The sequence below is a fragment of the Pistacia vera genome, unplaced genomic scaffold, assembly GCF_008641045.1.
Source record: "Pistacia vera cultivar Batoury unplaced genomic scaffold, PisVer_v2 Contig39, whole genome shotgun sequence".
Classification (NCBI taxonomy): Eukaryota; Viridiplantae; Streptophyta; class Magnoliopsida; order Sapindales; family Anacardiaceae; genus Pistacia; species Pistacia vera.
The window spans coordinates 215086-233597 of NW_022196212.1; the positions used below are offsets into that span (position 1 = coordinate 215086).

Below are 18512 nucleotides of genomic sequence, written 5' to 3' on the forward strand. Positions count from 1 at the left end.
ACTTGGTTGAAGTTTCAACTCAAAATATAATTGAAATGTATCACGAAAACCCTACATGATCATGGTTATTAGATAATATGATTTGTCCCTAGAATTATTAAGAACCCTTGAAATTATTAAAAATCCAAACAGGCGAAACTAATTTTTCACTGTTCAACACAAACCATTACCAGATCTATAATTTTGTATAGTATAATGTTATACAACCCAAGAAATCCAAGCAATGAATCGACGAGAAGAATCGAAATGAATAAATTTAACTTTTCCAATGGCATTAGAAAAAGTTTGCTCAGTAGTTGTAGTTTTGAAGAGGTATTGAAAAGCCTCACAAAAAGTTTGCTGCAAAAATGTTACATGATGATTTTGCTTTCTGTTTTCTTTGTTTTTGGAAAACAAAGAACCTGGAAATGAAATCTTGAAACATTGTTCAACTTACTATGATCTAAAAGGTTGTGCAAAGTCACCAATTCTTGTTGATATCAATGCGATTTTCACTCAGTTTGTAAACTTAGTGACTTCTACTGCAACTGATAGTTGGATATCTCTATTAGTTTCATGGCCTGAGTCTGACAAATCTGCTCCTGCAACCACAAAATTCACAGAAAAAATCAGAAGTACTACATATTGTGAACAAAATGTGCCTTTTATCGCCAATTAGTTCCATTTAAGCTTGGTGATTTTTTTTCCCCTTCTATCAACCTAAATTACTTCGTAAATTTTATGGTGCTTCCAGTGGTGTCTACTATAATATCAAGGTGTTTGAAGAACTTGATGTAGAGAAGGCATAGCATGTTTGATGCAAGTAGTTGTCTTACAATCGAAAGTGGCCCAACGTGATGGAGGAACAATAGAATGATCCTTGTTCCCATTGCTGACATAAAGCAAGTTGTAAAATTCAAATACTCCATTCGTCTTCGTTGCTGGTGTATTGAGTTTTGTCAATGGTGGTGATAGCAGAGGTGAAGCAATGACCATGTTTAAATCTGTCGATCGCTGCATAGGGAATATGGTCTTTAATATGCAAACCCCTAAAATACATGTAATGAAACCACAAAAGAAAAAGCAAGAAATTCGTAAAGAGAGTCTTCGAACTGATAGACATGCGAACACGTTGTCCTCGCATAAGAATGTCGCAGAGTAAAATTCTTTCTCTTAGATCCCTTAACACATACACCTATTTTCTTTTTGGAATATAACAAAAACTATATAATACAATTTAAAGCTTAGAGATACTATAAGTAATTATGTGACTAATTCTTAGTTATCAAAGTGAGTAAAAATAAGTTTAGCAAAATGATGCTCATTTTAATAGAAGAAGGTTCCCAAAATCCGTCCAAATATGAAATAAGAATGCAGTCCGATTAGTGTAAGAACTCTTTAAAGTTTGAAGACACCTTCAACAAATGCAAATACCGACACCAAATCAACTCATATGTCTCATCTAGTTAGAGTGCAAGTAATATAACCTGAAATGGAACCAGATGCTGCTGTACTTCTTGGATAGATCGCAGTCTCGTCCAAAGAACCCAGGCTAGGCCAAAATCACAGTATTGCGATATACAATATAAACCTCTAGCCCTGTGTCCGTTTGCGATCATAATGTTTTTTAATGGTTATTTTAAGCTAGTTGATGAATACCAATATTCAGGCAGGATTTCCTTTACAAATTCTTGTGTGCACTGGGCATACCAAAGGACATGTCTTGCCTTAAAAGATGCCAACTTTCTTGCAAATTTTGGTACTCCTAGAACCATTGAAATATATCCCTATACCCCAGCAATTGATAACAAAAGCCTAATAATAAACAAACAGTGTAAATCATATAACCATGGATACAAGCAAAAGTAAATATGTGTGGAAATCAAATGACACTAAAGAACTGTTGCCAAACTTATTATCGTTGACATTGACAAGACCTTACATTTGGACCCTTCTCATTGCTGACACTAAAGGAAAATAGGCCTAACATATCATCTATATCAAAGGGTGACAAAAGATGTGATATATGGGGATGGACCATGAAGCATCTTTCCTGCTAATTGACGTCAACATTTTCTTTAACTAAAGCAGAAAAGGAAAACATATAAACAACTATTGCCATTACCCTCCGGGACTTCATTGCTGGAGGAGTTATTTGAGACACGTGCTTAGTAAAAATAAAATCCTCGAGAAAGTGCCCTTGGTTTTCTTGAAGGACAACCTTTGACACCTTCTGGGAACACCTTCTGGGAACTTGTTAATGTCATGGTTTGTTTCAGCAGGTTTTGCAGCTGGTTCTCTTTCACCCTTTGGAGACCATCTTTTCTCTTCATAACTGTAAAATCCATAGTATAATTAGTAGTAGATGATATTAACCAATCGTGTCCTCAAATTTATTTGATAAATCATAAGTTTCAGTTTGTAATTTACTTGGTGTGGATAAATTTCTCAATTCTACTTCTGTCAAAATTTGATGGTAGTTCTGCCTCCCAGAACTTGTTTGACTTCTCATTACCTATAGCTATGGAACAAATAAGCAAATAAAAACTCTTACTAATATGGGAAAATGTAGTCAATGGTCCACAAACTTAGATTATTTGTAAAACAGGAAAATCGAAAAGGATAAATAAATCACGAGTACTAAATTATCAATAAACATATTCTAATACAAAGCAGTTTCTTTAGCCAGAATATTTAACAGAAACAACAATAACTATCATATTGTTGTAACAAGATATGCTTGGTAGATCCCCATATTACTATATTAGTTAGTCCAACCATGGATTCTTGATGGTCTAGGGGCATGCTCATTTGGTTCACTGCAATAATCCATAGAAACATAAACTTGCATTGAATCAAACGAATTTATCATGCTGTGTCCTACATGGGGTGCTTTAACTCACATTAAACCACTTGGGTTCTTACACTGCATAAAAGTAGGGATGGCAACAGGGCGGGGCGAGGCCAGATGTCCCATTCCCCGTCCACATCCCGTCCCGTCCCCACTACAGGGATGACAGGGAATTCCAGTCCCTGCCCTGGACTAAGGGGAAAAATCCCCGAATTGTGGGGATTCCCCCACACAAACTACAGACATTGGGCCCTGTACCACTAGCAAACATGCAGCAAAGTGGCTGCATTTCCAGGAAAAGAAACTGCTAAGACCCACCAATATTACACAACACCGAACAGGCTGCAAGAATCTCCCAGACCTCCACCAAATGCAGCAGACAAGCTGCAACTCTGGAGAAACCTCTGTCCCTCCAAAACTTCCTTGCAAACAAAAAAGTGCAAAAATCTACTGCAGCAATTCCAACCAGCAAAAGCACTATAGAAACAGCAAAAACAACCAGCCAACCCAGAACAACCTGCAACATCCCCAGGCAAGCACAAAAAATTGCAAACTGCTGCTGCTGGAAACTCCCTGAATCTACAAACACTGCAGCAATCTCGCTGCACCTCCTGACAAGGCCGCCACTTCCCAAAAACACACACCTACAAACAACTGTCTAATAATCCCGAATAAGCTGAGATAAAATCACACATTCATATCTTGCAAATTATACATGGTGTACAACACTGGTACACAGTTTCAAATCAGATGCCCATGTCTACCCTCAACAGTCTAAATAACCCCAACTGATCCGCCAAACAATCACATTTTCAATCACCAAAAATATTCAATGGACCCCGGGGATTAGCTAAGGTACATGCAAGCCGCCCGGCCACCCAAGTTACCAAAAAAAATATCTATATGTTCAACCCATCTTGGGAGTTTATTGAAGAACTGATTGGACCATGTTAAAGGTAAAGGTGGCTCAACCCTAAGACTAAAAAAGGCCACGGTATACAACTTGAAAAATTTTAACACCCAACTCAAAATCATCCTGAGACCCATTTTGTGAGTTCCAATAGATTCAGCTGGGTTGTACGTAATTAAATTAACCTAATTCAAGATTTATGAGTTCAATTTAAAAGTGAGCAAATTTGAAAACAGAGAAAAGTTCGTTCATTTGAGTCCATAAACAGAAAAATAAATAAATTCAAGAATTGATGCAAACCCATTTCATTAAATTTATATCAGATTGTGTTTTAGAATTAAAAAAACATATAAAAAACGCCGAAACAACAAAACCCAGAAAAAAAACAAAAACAGTTAAAAAAAAAAAGAGCAGAAAATAGAAGCAAAATTAGAAGATGGTGTAAATCTAACGACTATTAGAAGGGTGTTACGTGAGAGAGCACTAACTCTGGAGAGAGGGAAAAAGGGAAGAGGTGAGGGGCGGAGGAAGGTGAAGCTAAGGAGGAGTTTTTGACGCGGCTGTTTGAGATATCGACATCTGACGAGAAGAGGCGGAAGCAGTAGAGGAGGACGATGAGGAGGAGGAGAATCTGGATCCAGATGAGCGATGAAGTCGGCCTGGAGGTGAGACTTGAGAGGCGGGAAAACTTTGCTTTTTTTTTTTTTTTTTTTTTTTTATTTTCACATATTTTGGGTTTTTGTGTGGTGGGGTGTTGTGGGTGGATATGGGGCAGGGCGGGCGGGGTCTTTTAATTAAGATAAAAATGTAAATAAAATATATATAATGTCACAGGTAGGGTTTGATTTAGGGGATTTTTTATTAATGAAGTGATAGGACTGCTATTGATATAAATTAATTTGAATAGTATATTAATATGTTTGGTTAAATTGATGAGTCTAAATAATTAAGGTTGTGCTTATTTTATTATTTTAGATAGGATTTTTGAAAAGTTAGAGCATCTTCAAATGACTTTTTATATTACACAAACTCTTTATAAAGAGTTTGTCCATAAAAATAAGAGTTCAATAGACTCGTTATTCTTTAAATATAAATTAAAAAGTATGTCTCTCTACATCTAAAGAGTCAAATTTAACTCTCTATTCATATTTTATTTAATAAATTACAAGTTTCTATACATTTTGTTATTAATTCTCTCTCCTATTAAATCTTTCTCTTATTTATTAGGTATAATTTAAAGAGTCTATTAGATTTGAATACAAATTTTATTTTTTATATCTAGAAATTAATGAAGATACTATTTATTTATGTAAAATATGCTCTTTAAAATAAAGAGCACTATTAGAGATGCCTTTAGAGTTAGTGGTTATAATGAGGTAGGATTTGGCTAGTCCAGCTACAGCCAAAGATCTGGTCGGAAAAGGCTAGCTCAATGCACTACCGGCTAGATCCAGTTGGTAGTGCACTATGATACCAGATTCCGGCCACCTTCTAGAGGTGGTGGCTGGAATCTAGCAAATGTGGGTGAGTGGGGGTGTTTTTGTCAATTTCTAAACTTTTTTGGGGGGTGTTTAGTTAAATTAACAAACCTAAGAGGTTTAAAATAGTTGAATAAAATAGAATATGATTTTCAGAATGGGGAAACAAATGTGTATTTTGGATATGATATGAATAGGGTAGTGCAAAAATAATTAAACAAACATGCCCTAATATGTTTGGTGAGAGGAATAAAATATTATCGAAAATGTTTTTACTAAATTGCCCTTTCTTTTTAATATTACTTATTATTATTATTTAAAGTATTACTTTTAACCCCTACATTTGGGAATTTAGCTAAAACACAACGACAACAAAAGTTTAAAATTTAACAAAATACCTCCAGCCACACAAGATGACTGTCGGTTGCCAGCCACCACCACCGGCTGTCGCCGATAGTCACCGAAACAGCACAAGACTGGCGTATTTGGCCATTTTCGGCCAAATCGAAGGCCGAAAACTGCCAGATCTATGGCCGTTGATGGCCATGGATACAACTAGTTGTGCGTCATTTTGACAACTACCAACAGTGGTGGCCAACGATCAGCAGTCATCTTGGATAACTAGGGGTATTTTGGGTATTATTCATGTAAATAGTAAGGATATTTTTGTCCAAACAAATTAATTTACGAGGTTACATGAGTCATTTCGCACATTTGGACTAATTGTTATTTAGTAGACATATGAAGACATTTGTATCCAAAATGTTTAATAATTAAGGGTAAAATTTGTATAAACAATGGATTATAATGGTAATAAAAAATAACACTGTTTCATATGGTAATCGAATTACCCTTTATATTACCTATATTTATCACTATTGGTATTATCGATTAATGAAATCTTTTATTGCTTCACACCCAAATATAGTAATTGTTGGATTACAAGATAGATTAATGGTGTTATCTTTTATGGACCCAAACCAAACGTACACACATTGTGTATAACAATAGAAAGGATGACCAAGAGTTGGCTTTTTAAGTAAAGAAGAAGATTAATATTATGTTGACAAATGAATCTTACAAACCCAACATGGCACTGAGTTGACATTATCATGTCAACTCACGACTTTGAGTAGACATGAACAGTCGTTCCTTAGGGATGAATGACCGTTCATTGTATAAGGAATGATCATTCTATGAGGAAGGAATGACCGTTCTACAAGAAGAATATGACTTTGACTAAACATAAATGTCGTTCTTTATGAATGAACAACCATTCATCGTATAAGGAATTGCCATTCCATGAGGAAGGAATGGCTGTTCCGTGGGAAGGATGGCCATTCCATCAGGTGGAGTGGCCATTTCTTCCAACAGAATGCCCATAGGATGGAATGATCGTTCTTCATCCAAGGTACGACCATTCCTCTATTCATAACGACTGTTTCCTATGAAGGAACAACCGTTTCTTAGCTCTAATCGAAATCATTCTACGATAGTTCTAATAGGGGCTGTCAACTCAATGAGAGAAAGTTTGTGAGATAGTTTGTCAACTTATCTTTATTCAAAGAAGAAATGTGGAAAAAAATAATTAATTATGAGTGATGCTAAATAGCCCCGCCTGCTTTCTATTAAGCCCTTGTTTCAATTTTAATTAAGATAAAAATGGAAAATATGGTGAATGTTTAGCCGACCCTACCTCAAAAGACCAGCCAGTTTAAACCCCAGATAATCCACAAACAACACTATTGAAATGGTGCTCAAAAGAAGTAGCTAGGCCAAAATGACAGTAAAAATGATGTAATTACATACATATTCTATGCAAGGTTTCTTACAAAATGATAAGGCAACTAAAGTGGTTGAACTGTTTCAAAAAATAAGGACTGAGACGTGATCCAGATGTAACCACATTTTTCTAATTGTAGATCACTGTAAAACATGAATTCGTGAATGTCTAAAGTGTTTTCTTCATTTCTTGTCGAAAAGTCAACGAGAAGCTGGCACGGTAATTATTGCCGCACTTTGACTGTAAAAACTATTTGTACGTGTGCTATTGGGTACTTTGAACAAAATTAAACAAATAAAAAGAGAGGAATAGGGACAAAGAGAAAAATTAAGTAACATATGACACTCATTTTTTAATTTTTCTATTAAGCCCGACCTATTTTCTATTCAGCCTTTTTTCAATTTGAATAATTTTACGATTTATTTCTGTTATGCCTAAGGAAACAAAGGGCTGACGTGGGAAGGTCACGTGAAGGGCGACCTGCTCCCGTCAGAGCAGCACGCCACAGTCAGACCTGCCAAGTGATGTGGAGCCCACACGCGTCCATTCTCCTGCAACAAATCGTGCGATGTCAGCTTGGAAAAAGGAAATGGGACTAAAGCCAGATTATTACTGACAATCACACCAAACCACGGATTTAGTGATGATTATACACTTCGGTTCAGTATAAAATAGGGAAGACCCCTTCATTAAGGGGATTCGGCCATTTTTACACAAAGCAACACAAATCATCTCTCTCTCTCTGTAAACTTTTCTTTGACTTTTCGTCTGATGTAAGTCAGCTCGCGACCGCGACCTGACACTTATAATATCAATGCATACCAGTGGACGTAGGACTTGCTATCTAAGCGTCCGAACCACTTAAAAACTCCCTCTACAGTTATTTTATTTTCATATATTCCATTTCCACGTGCCTCGAACAGCCAATTGATTTTTACACATAAAAATTCGTTGGTGTAAAAAAGCAGCAAACAGTTTGGCGCTAGAAGGAGGGCTGATTTAGTGTTCTACCCTTCATCAGGAGAATCTTTGACCTACTGGTCTGACAGTACAATGGCCCGCCAATCTGAACCTGAGCAAGGGAACCAGCATGCAGAAGGAGTCCCCCTGGCCCAGAGGGACACCCCTTCCAACATACCTCTAATCTCGCAAAATGCTGCGGGAATACCCTAACAGCCCCGCAACTGGACCCTGCCATCAGGAGTTACCTGGAGAGGTTTGATAATACTCTCCAGACAGTCAACCAGAGGTTGGACCGTCGGACCAAGGCATGTCATCCACGACAGCCAGAGCCGTACAACCGCCAAAAACGCCTGCAGGTCACGCGAAGCGCGGAAAGGGCGATAGCCCATGCCGCGAGCACTGCAGCGCGTAAACGCAAGGGTAAACAAGCGGCAAAAAATAAGCCTACGGGTTCCCAAGGGCCGGCGAATACCAAGGGTGCCCCTAGCAGAGTATCAGCGAAGCTGAGACTTGGCGAGAGAGTGGACCCCGAGTTGTCCCATGCCACGATGCAAGCAAACCCAAGCAAAAATGCTGGGCATGGTGGTCCCGATCACCACCAGCAGAGCAATCCCGATTGTTATGCGGGAGGTTACCAACCTCGCGGGGCCGTTCGTACCACCGCGAGGGTCGTGAAAGTGCCCCTCACAACCCGTCGTCTTCACATGCCCATAGTCAGCATGTGTCGAGCGCGGCCGGAAGTGCAGCCGAGGCGAGGAGGAGTCCGATCTCCGGACTGTCCTGAACCGCAACCGAGAAGGGAGGGCTCGCACAGGTGAAAACAACCCCAATTGGCTCCATTACGCAATTGAAGAGCTGCAGCGAGCTTTGGACAGATTAAGGGAGCAGCAAAACGAGCAGACGCAGGTCGTCTCTAGTCCCCATTTTCCCCTAAAGTGCTAGCTGCCCCACTTCCACCAGGGTTCAGAATGCCAGACATGCGGCCGTTTGATGGAAACCATGACCCGCAGGATCATTTGTATGAGTTCAACGACCTGATGGAGCTCACCAGGTTTCGGACCTCGCGAAATGCCGATGTTTGGCTGTGACGTGACTTCTCACACCAAACGGTGGCTAAGGTCGCTCCCAAGGGTTCGATCAGTTCGTGGCCTTAGATGAGCACGACGTTCTTGCGGCATTTCCAAGCAATCGGAAATTTTCAATGCCTGAGCTACCTCAGCAAACATAAGGCAAGAAAGAGACGAATCCCTGCGTCTTATATTGACGCTTCCACAGGGAACTCAACAAGGTGGCTCACGCCCCAGAAGATTCCATCCGACTCTTATAATAGCCGGAGTTCGCCCCGCAAACCGACCTGTGGAAGGAACAGGCTGAGGACGACATTTCCCTCACCAGATCTACAACCTGGCGGAAAAGTATCTGAATAGAGATCGCTGGCAGCACTTCGCCGTCGCGATCAGGCACCTCCAGCAGTATGTCAGGTCGGGAGATAACAGGCGAGCTGATCGCCAAGGAGACAATGACGATCAGCGAAAGGGAAGAAAACCGCTCGAGCAGAAAAAGTCCTATGCTCCTGTCCCCCGTCACGACCGCGACAGGGCCCAATACACCCCGCTAATGTGTCCATATCTGCGATCCTCGACAAATCCGAGGAAGCCAGCCTGTCGGTGAGCCAGAACCCATGAAAACTCCTGCAGCGGCCAGGAACAGCAAGAAATAATGTCGGTATCTAGGGATAACGGGCATCACAGATGAGTGTCGTGCCCTAAAGCAGGCAATTGAAGAACTTATCAAGAAGGGGCACTTCAAGGAATACATTGACGACTCCCCAATAGAAAACCAAGGGGAGCGAAAGAACAAGCGCCGTGATCGCAGCGGGTACAGCAGTGTGAACCTGATCTTCGGAGGTTCGCACCTGCCTGGAAACACGCGGGGGGCGTAGGACAGGATGATCGGGAAGCGCATCATGACCGATCAGTGTATGAGCACATCGCCGCGACTTCAGAAAGCCAGGAAGGAGAGCCAATCACCTTCTGCGAGAAGGAGGCAGCTCGCTTACACCATCCGCACGAGGACGCTGGTAATCACCCCCCTGATGGATGTCATAATGTCTGTAGGATGCTGTGGACAACGGGAGCGCTGTGAACATTGTTCAAGTCAGCTTTCGATAGAATGAACCTGGTCGAGGCCGACTGAAGCCAGCTTCGATGCCTCTATACGGTTTTACAGGGGATCACCTAATCCCCAGCGGAACAATCCAGCTCCCAGTCACGCTCGGCGAAACGACGAGGTGACTAGAGTTACAGAGTTCCTGGTGTAGACTGCCCATCGGCCTTCAATGGAATCCTAGGGCGACCTCTACTGAGAACCTTCAAGGCAGTTACTTCCATCTATCATCTCAAGATGAAGTTCCCCACCCAAGGGGATCGGGGAGGTGAGCGGGTCGCAAAGTGCATCACCGAATGCTACATAAAGCGGTCCAAATGGCCGACAAGGGGAAGGGCATTTCGCGGTACGCTCCCCGTCAGGCTATGACGATCAGCCGGATCGAGCCACAGCCGGTCCAGCAGAGGATAATATAGATCCTGAATTCAGGAAATCCCCCGAGCGGCCCGGTTGAGGATCTGTCTGAAGTATCAGTTGATCCGAAAGAGCGAGCCGAATGCTAAAGTCGGAAGTTGTCTAATCCCAGCTCGCTTTCGAGCTGGTGAACTTCTTGAAGGAGAACATTGATGTGTCGCCTGGTCGCACGCCGACATGGTCGGGATCAGCTCGGACGTTATCTGCCATTCCCTGAACGTCAGCAGTGAAGCTAAGCCGGTGCGCCAAAAGAGAAGGGCGATGGATCCAGAGCGGTACGCCGCGCTAAAATCAGAAGTGGAGAACCTTATCCGAAATGGATCTATTCGCGAAGCTCTCTACCCGACCTGGGTCGCCAACCGGTCTGGCAAGAAGCCAAATGGCAAGTGGCGAACCTGCCTAGACTTCAGCGATCTGAACAAAGCTTGCCCGAAGACAGTTTCCCCCTGCCAAGAATTGACCAGCTTGGACGCCACTCGAGGCACGAGCTGTTAAGCTTCATGGATGCATACTCGGGATACAATCAAACCCGATGTATAAGCCAGATGAGGAGCATACGACCTTCATTACGGATAGGGGGCTATACTGCTACAAGGTAATGCCCTTCGGCCCAAGAATGCGGGTGCGACCTATCAGAGGTTGGTCAACCGGATGTTCTCCGACCAGATCGGGAGGACATAGAGGTCTATGTAGACGACATGCTGGTAAGTCCTAGGTCGCCTCGAAACACATCAAGCATCTGCAGAAATGTTTGACATACTCCGACTCTACAGAATGAAGCTGAACCCTCTCAAAGTTCATCGGGGTATCGTCAGGAAAATTCTTGGGGTATATGGTCAACCAGCGGGGTTAGAGTGAACCCCGAAAGATTCAAGCTCTGCTCGATATGAAGAGCCCGACCAGCAAAAAGCAGGTCATGAGTTTGAACGGGCGAATAGCGGCACTCAGTCGCTTCATATCAAGGCTAACCGACCGCTGTTTACCATTCTTCAAGTTCTGAAGGCAATAAGAAATCGAATGGACTTCCGAATGCGAGCAGGCATTCCAGAGTATAAAAGAACATCTGGGGAAGCCACCTTCTCTCAAACCTCTTCCACAGGAAATCCTGCTCGTCTACCTGTGTGTCTCAGTCGCGGTCAGCGCAACGTTATACGGGAAGAGGACAAAGCTCAGTGGCCAGTATATATGCAAGTAAAAGTCTATCGGATGCCGAAAGTCGGTATCCGGAAATGGAGCGACTAGCTTTGCCCTATTGGTCGCGTCCAGAAAGTTACGACCTTACTTCCATGCCCACACGATCAATGTAATGACAAGTTACCCCCCCAGGAGGTCCTCCAGAAGCCAGAGGCCTCAGGAAGTTGCTCAAATGGGCCATGGGCTGAGTCAGTTCGACCTAAAGTATATGCCCAGGTCGACCATCAAGGGGCAGGCTGTTGCAGACTTCATCTCGGAGTTCCTATCTCCCAAGCGAGAGCAGTCTACCGAAAGTCGGGCAAGAAACTATTCAAGACCATCGACCTGGAACCTTTACGTCGACGGGTCATCAAACAGGAAAAGAGCCGGTGCGTCTCCTCCTGGTGAGCCCCGAGGGGGCTCGAGTTCATGGAATTCTCCGATTGGGTTTAAGGCGACCAACAATGAGTCCGAATACGAAGCGCTGCTCGCCGGATTGCGACTCGCCAAAGAAATGGGTGCAACCGCGATCAGTATCTACAGCGACTTATGCTGGTCGTCAACCAAATTTAGGAGAGTACCAAGCCAAAGAAGGAAACATGGTCCGCTACTTGGAAAAGTAAGGCCTCTTTGGGGTCGTTCAGACATTAAAATGCTCAGATCCCAGGGAGAGCAACTCTATAGCGGAGCCTTGGCGAAGATAGCTTCATCATTAGACTCTGAGGCCCTGATAGCATTCTGTTGTTTTGTCGACGCTCGTCCATCAGCTCGACCGAACAGGCCGTGAACGAGGTTCAGGCAGATTCCTGGATGACTCCATTATACAATACCTCAAGTACGGGACCTTACCTAACGATAAGGTACAGCAAGGGTCCTGCGAGTAAGGTCTGCTCGCTTCACCTCATCGGGGATCAGCTATACAGGAGAGGATTCAGTGTCCCTCTCCTCCGATGTGACCAGTGAGAAGCAGACTACATCATGAGGGAAATTCAGAAGGGATCTGTGGTAACCACACAGCAGCTCGATCTCTCGCGAACAAGATTGTTCGTCAGGGATATTATTGGCCCCAAACCAAGAAGATGCGACAACTTTGTCAAGAAGTGCGACAAATGCCAGCGGTTCTGAACATCCCGCGAGGCCCTCTCACGAGCTGGTTACTATGTCGAGCCCCTGGCCGTTTTCCATGTGGGGGATCAACCTTATCGGCCCCATGCCAGTTGGAAAGGGAAGGGTCAAGTACGCCGTGGTCGCGGTGGATTACTTTACAAAATGGGTAGAAGCCGAGCCACTGGCCGCGATTACGACCAGGAAGTTAAAAGACTTCGTTTTCAAGAACATAGTGTGCCGCTACGGAATTCCTCACACCCTTATCTCAGATAATGGAAAGCAATTCGATAATGAGGAGTTCAAGCAGTTCTGCGACGAGCTGGGCATCCACAAAAAATTTGCCTCAGTCGCCAGGCCGCAAGCGAATGGCCAAGTTGAAGCAGTCAACAAGACCATCAAGCACACTTGAAGGCTAAGCTCGGGCAGCCAAGGGAAATTGGGCTGAGACCTCCCCGAAGTTCTATGGGGTACAGGACAACTCCAAGGACTCCACCTCGGAAACCCCGTTTTCATTAGCCTATGGCTGTGAAGCCATGATCCCTGTCGAGGTCGGGACGGTCTCTCTGGAGGGACCTGTCAACGAGGACGACAACGAAGCACTTCTGAGAGCGAGTTTGGATCTAATTGAAGAACATCGCAGCAAGGCTTCGCTAAGGATAGCAGCCTACCAGCAGCGAGCAAAAAGGTTCTTTGACTCGAAGGTCAGGCGAAGAGATTCCAGGTCGGAGACCTGGTGCTAAAGGAAGTTCTCCTCGGAGCCAGAGAGCCAAGTGCGGGGGTACTAGGGCCTAACTGGGAAGGTCCATACGGATCGACAAAGTGATCAGACCGGGAGCTACCATCTCAAGAGTTGAACGGCTCCAAGGTACCCCGAGCTTGGAACGCCGAGCACCTTCGGCCATACTATCAGTAATCCCAAACCCAGCTCAGTTTTTGATAATTTCTTTTTAAGAGTTGCTTTGTTTACTTAAAACAGTTCGAGTGGTTCTGTTCGCATGTCAAAATTTATATGTAATTGCTCATGTGAACCACAATTGTAAATAGTGCATATTTATAAAAAGTAAATTCAATTGCAAAGAAAGTCATATACAAAAGTTTGACTCGGTACAAAGGGAGCGACTCTCTAAACACTAAGGCTGGTCGGGAAGATCCTTCGAGCCGGAGCCACCAGCCTGGTCGGGTCCCTGGTCGGGTTCCTGGGTGGCCGCGGCAGCCTGGTCCTCCTCGGCCATGATCCGCAAGGTCGCCTGCCAGAGATTCGGGAGGTCGGAGAAATCCAAATCAGGGTTCTTTGCGCAAAGGGCGTAGATGGACCCGATCGCCCAGTCCGCGGCCTTCTCTCATCCCTCAGACTGATTCTGCATTTCGCCGTCAGTGCGGTGATCCTCTCCCGACTCTCCTGAAGTTCGGCCTCAAGGGCCAGCCTTTCTTGCTCGAAGGCCCATTAGCTTCTTCAGTCGCTGAGCCCGTTCGAAAGTCGCCCGAGTTCTTGGTCCTTTTCACTGACCTCCTTGGTGAGGCGGGCGGTCGTCCTTTGAAGTCTTTGATCTCCTCCGCACGTCGGTCGAGCTCAGCCTTCTGGAAATCCACTGATCGCAAGGCGGCATCCTTTTGGTGCAGATACCTATCCGCCGCTTCGAACGCTTGTGCTCTTTCAGCTTCGAAAGACTCCAAGCTCTGCTTCAACTTCGCGCCTCCTCTTCAGGTCGCTTGTTCCTTGCATCCCCAGACGCGTCTTCTCCATGGACATCCTCATCGCAAGCAATCCCTGCGAGCAGAGTCTGGTTTAGAAACAAATCGGATTGAAATTTCCAAGTACGGTTAATTTACCTTGCTCAGATGCTGAAACGACGTAGCCAGCAGGTCGTCGCGTATCTGCAAATTCGTTGTAGGAGTCCGATAGCTCGCAATCGAGCAGGCCGTAAACGATCGGCTGCAGGTACTCGGGCAGACTCCCAACGAATCTAGAACAGGTGCGTCCGTTGCAGCCTCGCCCACAGGCTCCTTACGACCTCCGGGACCCCTGACGCGACCTAAGAGGCTTCCTCTGATTCGGTCTCCGACTCGTAGGCTGAATTTGCTTTCTTTTCTTGACTCTGGGCCGGAGCCTTCGCTTGGGGGAGTAGTCGGTGCCTGAGCAGCCTGTCCGACCTGGTTGCCCCTTGCGCAGCAGGGCGGGGCTGGGAAGCTGGGACTGTTTGCACGGCTGTGCCGGGACAGTACGAGCAGCATCAGCCTCCCTCTCAACCGATCGAGGAAAGACAAACGGTGCTGACGGGACTGCCCGGACTCCTTTGGGGGCATCGTTCCTGCATTCGAGGTCGTAGTAAACAAAATCATTAACGACCAGAAAGAAACCGGAATTACCTTCTGGCGGTTCTAAGGAAGCCTGGTCGCTGAAAAAACCGTACTTCCGCAAGTTCGCGGTTGTCACAAGCTTATCGGGTCAGCGAGTAGCGACTGATGGGTCGTTCTGTTAACTGCAAAACAAATCAGGTCGTTATTATGGCTCAGGTAAGCAGATAACAGACTCAATAAGAAAACCTACTTGGATCTTGAAAACGGCAAGGCGTTGTACAAGAAAAAGAAGAACTTTGACTCGTAGGCTCCCGCATTGCTGGGGTAGCTATGTATCCCCGCGGCAATGGTAGGTCGCCGAGATAGGTAGTACGAGTCCTTGTCCCTACTCTTCTTAAGGTAGTAGGCGACCCGAGCTCTACCGCCGTTGGCTCTCCTAAGCCGCTCCGCAGCAGCGATGTACATCGCGACAGCGATAACATACGGTTTGGCGTCAATTGCATCGGTGCGATCCCGAAAGGTCCAGGACCGACCTGATGAAAGGATGGAAGGGAATCCTCCCTCACCCTTGAAGATCTCCTCTGAGATCGCGGCGAGACCAGTGTCTGGGCGCCGCGACGGTCTGGTATGGTCGAGGAACACCTCTGGCGAATATCGTACTGCGTCTTTATCTATCAAACTCCTCGGAAGTAAGAACCGAGTAAACATCGAGGGCTGCGTCCTCGGGGACTCCCGCGAGGCGAGCTGGCTCCTTCCTCGGTCTGGATGTTGATGGTTCCATTCCAGTCTGCAACATCGACAGACACGGTCATAGAGCCTTTGTGTTCGTCCGAGTAATGACAGGACGCCTAAAAATCTATCAACGATTCGAGCCGCCGTCCACAGCTCGAATCCAAGGGCGGCGTCGTGTCTCCGGTGAAACGCCGAGAGACCCCACGCCACTGTTCAACCAAAAAAAAAAAAAAAAAAAAAAGAAAATAATATATATGTAAAAGAAAAAGGAAAACCTTACTCCCTGGGACGCGAAGCTGGTGCCGAAATTCGTTTCGATTGCCTGAAAAATGCCGATCGAAGGAAGTTTTCCTGGCGTGCGAGGGTTTTCTACCTGAAGAAAAGAAATTTCGGTGGCTTCATCAGAAAAGTCAGTTTTTTATATGGGGTTGCGAATCGACGTTACCACCTTTGGAACTGAAACGACAGCCCACACTCTCTCCCCCGCATTAAATGCGCCCCACGTCGATTAACTGACGTGGTAATGGCCCTCGTTTCGGTTACGCTGCGCCACTAACACTACCAAACGGTGCCAGCTCAGCACGCGAGCATTTATTGTGCCTGACATGCTTTAACGCGCGCAGACCGCATGACAGCGTGAAACCAGGTTCGTTGAACCTGTACGAGGAGCGCCCTTCAGATCCAGGTCGCTAAGGTGGAGATTGTCAGGTCGCTCCGACTGGGAACTGCATGAGGTCGTGTTCGCCAGAGTTCTATACCGAGCTCTTCCCGTTCAGGTCGGGGCGAGTAAAAACTTCGGCGTAACTTAGTTTCCAAGGTCGACCTTCGAACCTTAAAACTAGGGGGCTTCTGTTATGCCTAAGGAAACAAAAGGGCTGACGTGGGAAGGTCACGTGAAGGGCGACCTGCTCCCGTCAGAGCAGCACGCACACGTCAGACCTGCCAAGTGATGTGGAGCCCACACGCGTCCATTCTCCTGCAACAAATCGTGCGATGTCAGCTTGGAAAAAGGGAAATGGGACATAAAGCCAGATTATATACTGACAATCACACCAAACCACGGATTTAGTGATGATTATACACTTCGGTTCAGTATAAAATAGGGAAGACCCCTTCATTAAGGGGATTCGGCCATTTTTACACAAAGCAACACAAATCACTCTCTCTCTCTCTTGTAAACTTTTCTTTGACTTTTTCGTCTGATGTAAGTCAGCTCGCGACCGCGACCTGACACTTACTAATATCAATGCATACCAGTGGACGTAGGACTTGCTATCTAAGCGTCCGAACCACTTAAAAACTCCCTCTACAGTTATTTTACTTTTCATATATTCCATTTCCACGTGCCTCGAACAGTCAATTGATATTATACACATAAAAATTCGTTGGTGTAAAAACGAGCATCAACAATTTCATTCACTTCTTGCGTGATATATTAAAGATAAAACACATACACGGTTATTAAAAAATATGAATTGTTCATTTTGAACTTTTCTATTAAAGCCCCGACCTATTTGCAATTTTAATTAAGATAAAAAAGTAAATAAAAAATATATAAAGAGGAACGATGAATGTTTAGCAAACCCTGCCTTGAAAAGACCAAGCCAGTTTGAAGTTTGAACCCCAGACAATCCACAAGGCACAAACGGCGCTACTGAAATGGTGCTCGAAAGCTTGATTCGTCGTTTTTCTTCTTCTCCTTCTTCATTCATAAAACCAAGTAAAGTGACTACAACCATACCACAAGATTTAGTAATTAAAGTAACCCAGTTTGTGAAATTCCTCCAAAATGATTGTAAAGAAGGTAATGTCACTCTTGATGAAGCACGATATTTCTTTGGATACATGATTCATTTGCAACCAAAACCACCAATTTCATCTTTCAACCAGTTGTTTGGAGCACTGGCTAAGAAAAAGTTTTATGAAGATGTTATTTTGCTTTACAAGCGAGTGGGTTCAATGGAGTTGTTGCCAGATTTAATTTCTTTGAATATTTGATTAATTGCTTTTGTAATGTGGGTCGAGTTTGTAATGGTTTTGTTGTTTTGGGGAGGATTTTGAGGCGGGGTTTTAACCCAGATGCTGTGACTTTTAATTGTTTGATTAAAGGTTTGTGTTTAGAGAATAGGGGTACGGAAGCTATGGAGTTTCTGAAGAAAACGGTTGTGTTTGGGGTTAGGCCTAACGTGATTACATATGGGACCTTGATTAACGGGTTTGGTAGAACAGGTAATACCACCATTGCACTTAGGATACACGAAGAGATGGTGGATCAAGGTTTTCAGCCTAATGTGGTGACGCTTAGTACAATGATAAATGGGCTTTGCAAGGAGGGGAAGATGGAGGAAGCTAATGGATTGTTAGAATTGATGAGTCAAAGAGGTTTGCAGCATGATGTGTTGACGTATAATACAATGATAAGTGGGCTTTGCGAGGAGGGGAAGATGGAGGAAGCTAATGGATTGTTGGAATTGATGATTCAAAGAGGTTTGCATCCTGATGTGGTGACGTTTACTACAATGATAAGTGGGCCTTGCAAGGAGGGGAAGATGGAGGAGGCAAATGGATTGTTAGAATTGACGATTCAAAGAGGTTTGCAGCCTGATGTGGTGACGTTTACTACAATGATAAGTGGGCTTTGTAAAGAGGGAAAGATAG

At 44.4% G+C, this 18512-nt stretch overlaps 2 protein-coding genes across 2 annotated transcripts; one reads left to right on the plus strand and one right to left on the minus strand.

Annotated features, from left to right (window-relative positions):
* Window positions 1-247: 247 nt before the first annotated feature.
* On the minus strand, window positions 248-4427 carry LOC116141038. Its single transcript, XM_031426600.1, has 6 exons — window positions 4229-4427; window positions 3149-3474; window positions 2410-2500; window positions 2105-2314; window positions 816-993; window positions 248-581 (listed from the first exon to the last, which is right to left on the minus strand). The coding sequence occupies exons 2-4, from the start codon at window positions 3354-3356 to the stop codon at window positions 2131-2133; spliced, it is 483 nt and encodes a 160-aa protein (XP_031282460.1). The 5' UTR covers window positions 3357-3474; window positions 4229-4427; the 3' UTR covers window positions 248-581; window positions 816-993; window positions 2105-2130.
* Window positions 4428-6998: 2571 nt separating this feature from the next.
* Window positions 6999-18304, plus strand: LOC116140986 (pentatricopeptide repeat-containing protein At4g26680, mitochondrial-like; the record flags this gene model as incomplete). The annotated part of the gene is made up of 3 exons (XM_031426554.1): window positions 6999-7010; window positions 17930-18131; window positions 18237-18304. Coding segments are annotated over exons 1-3 (282 nt in total), but the record flags the coding sequence as incomplete, so codon positions are not given.
* Window positions 18305-18512: the final 208 nt, after the last annotated feature.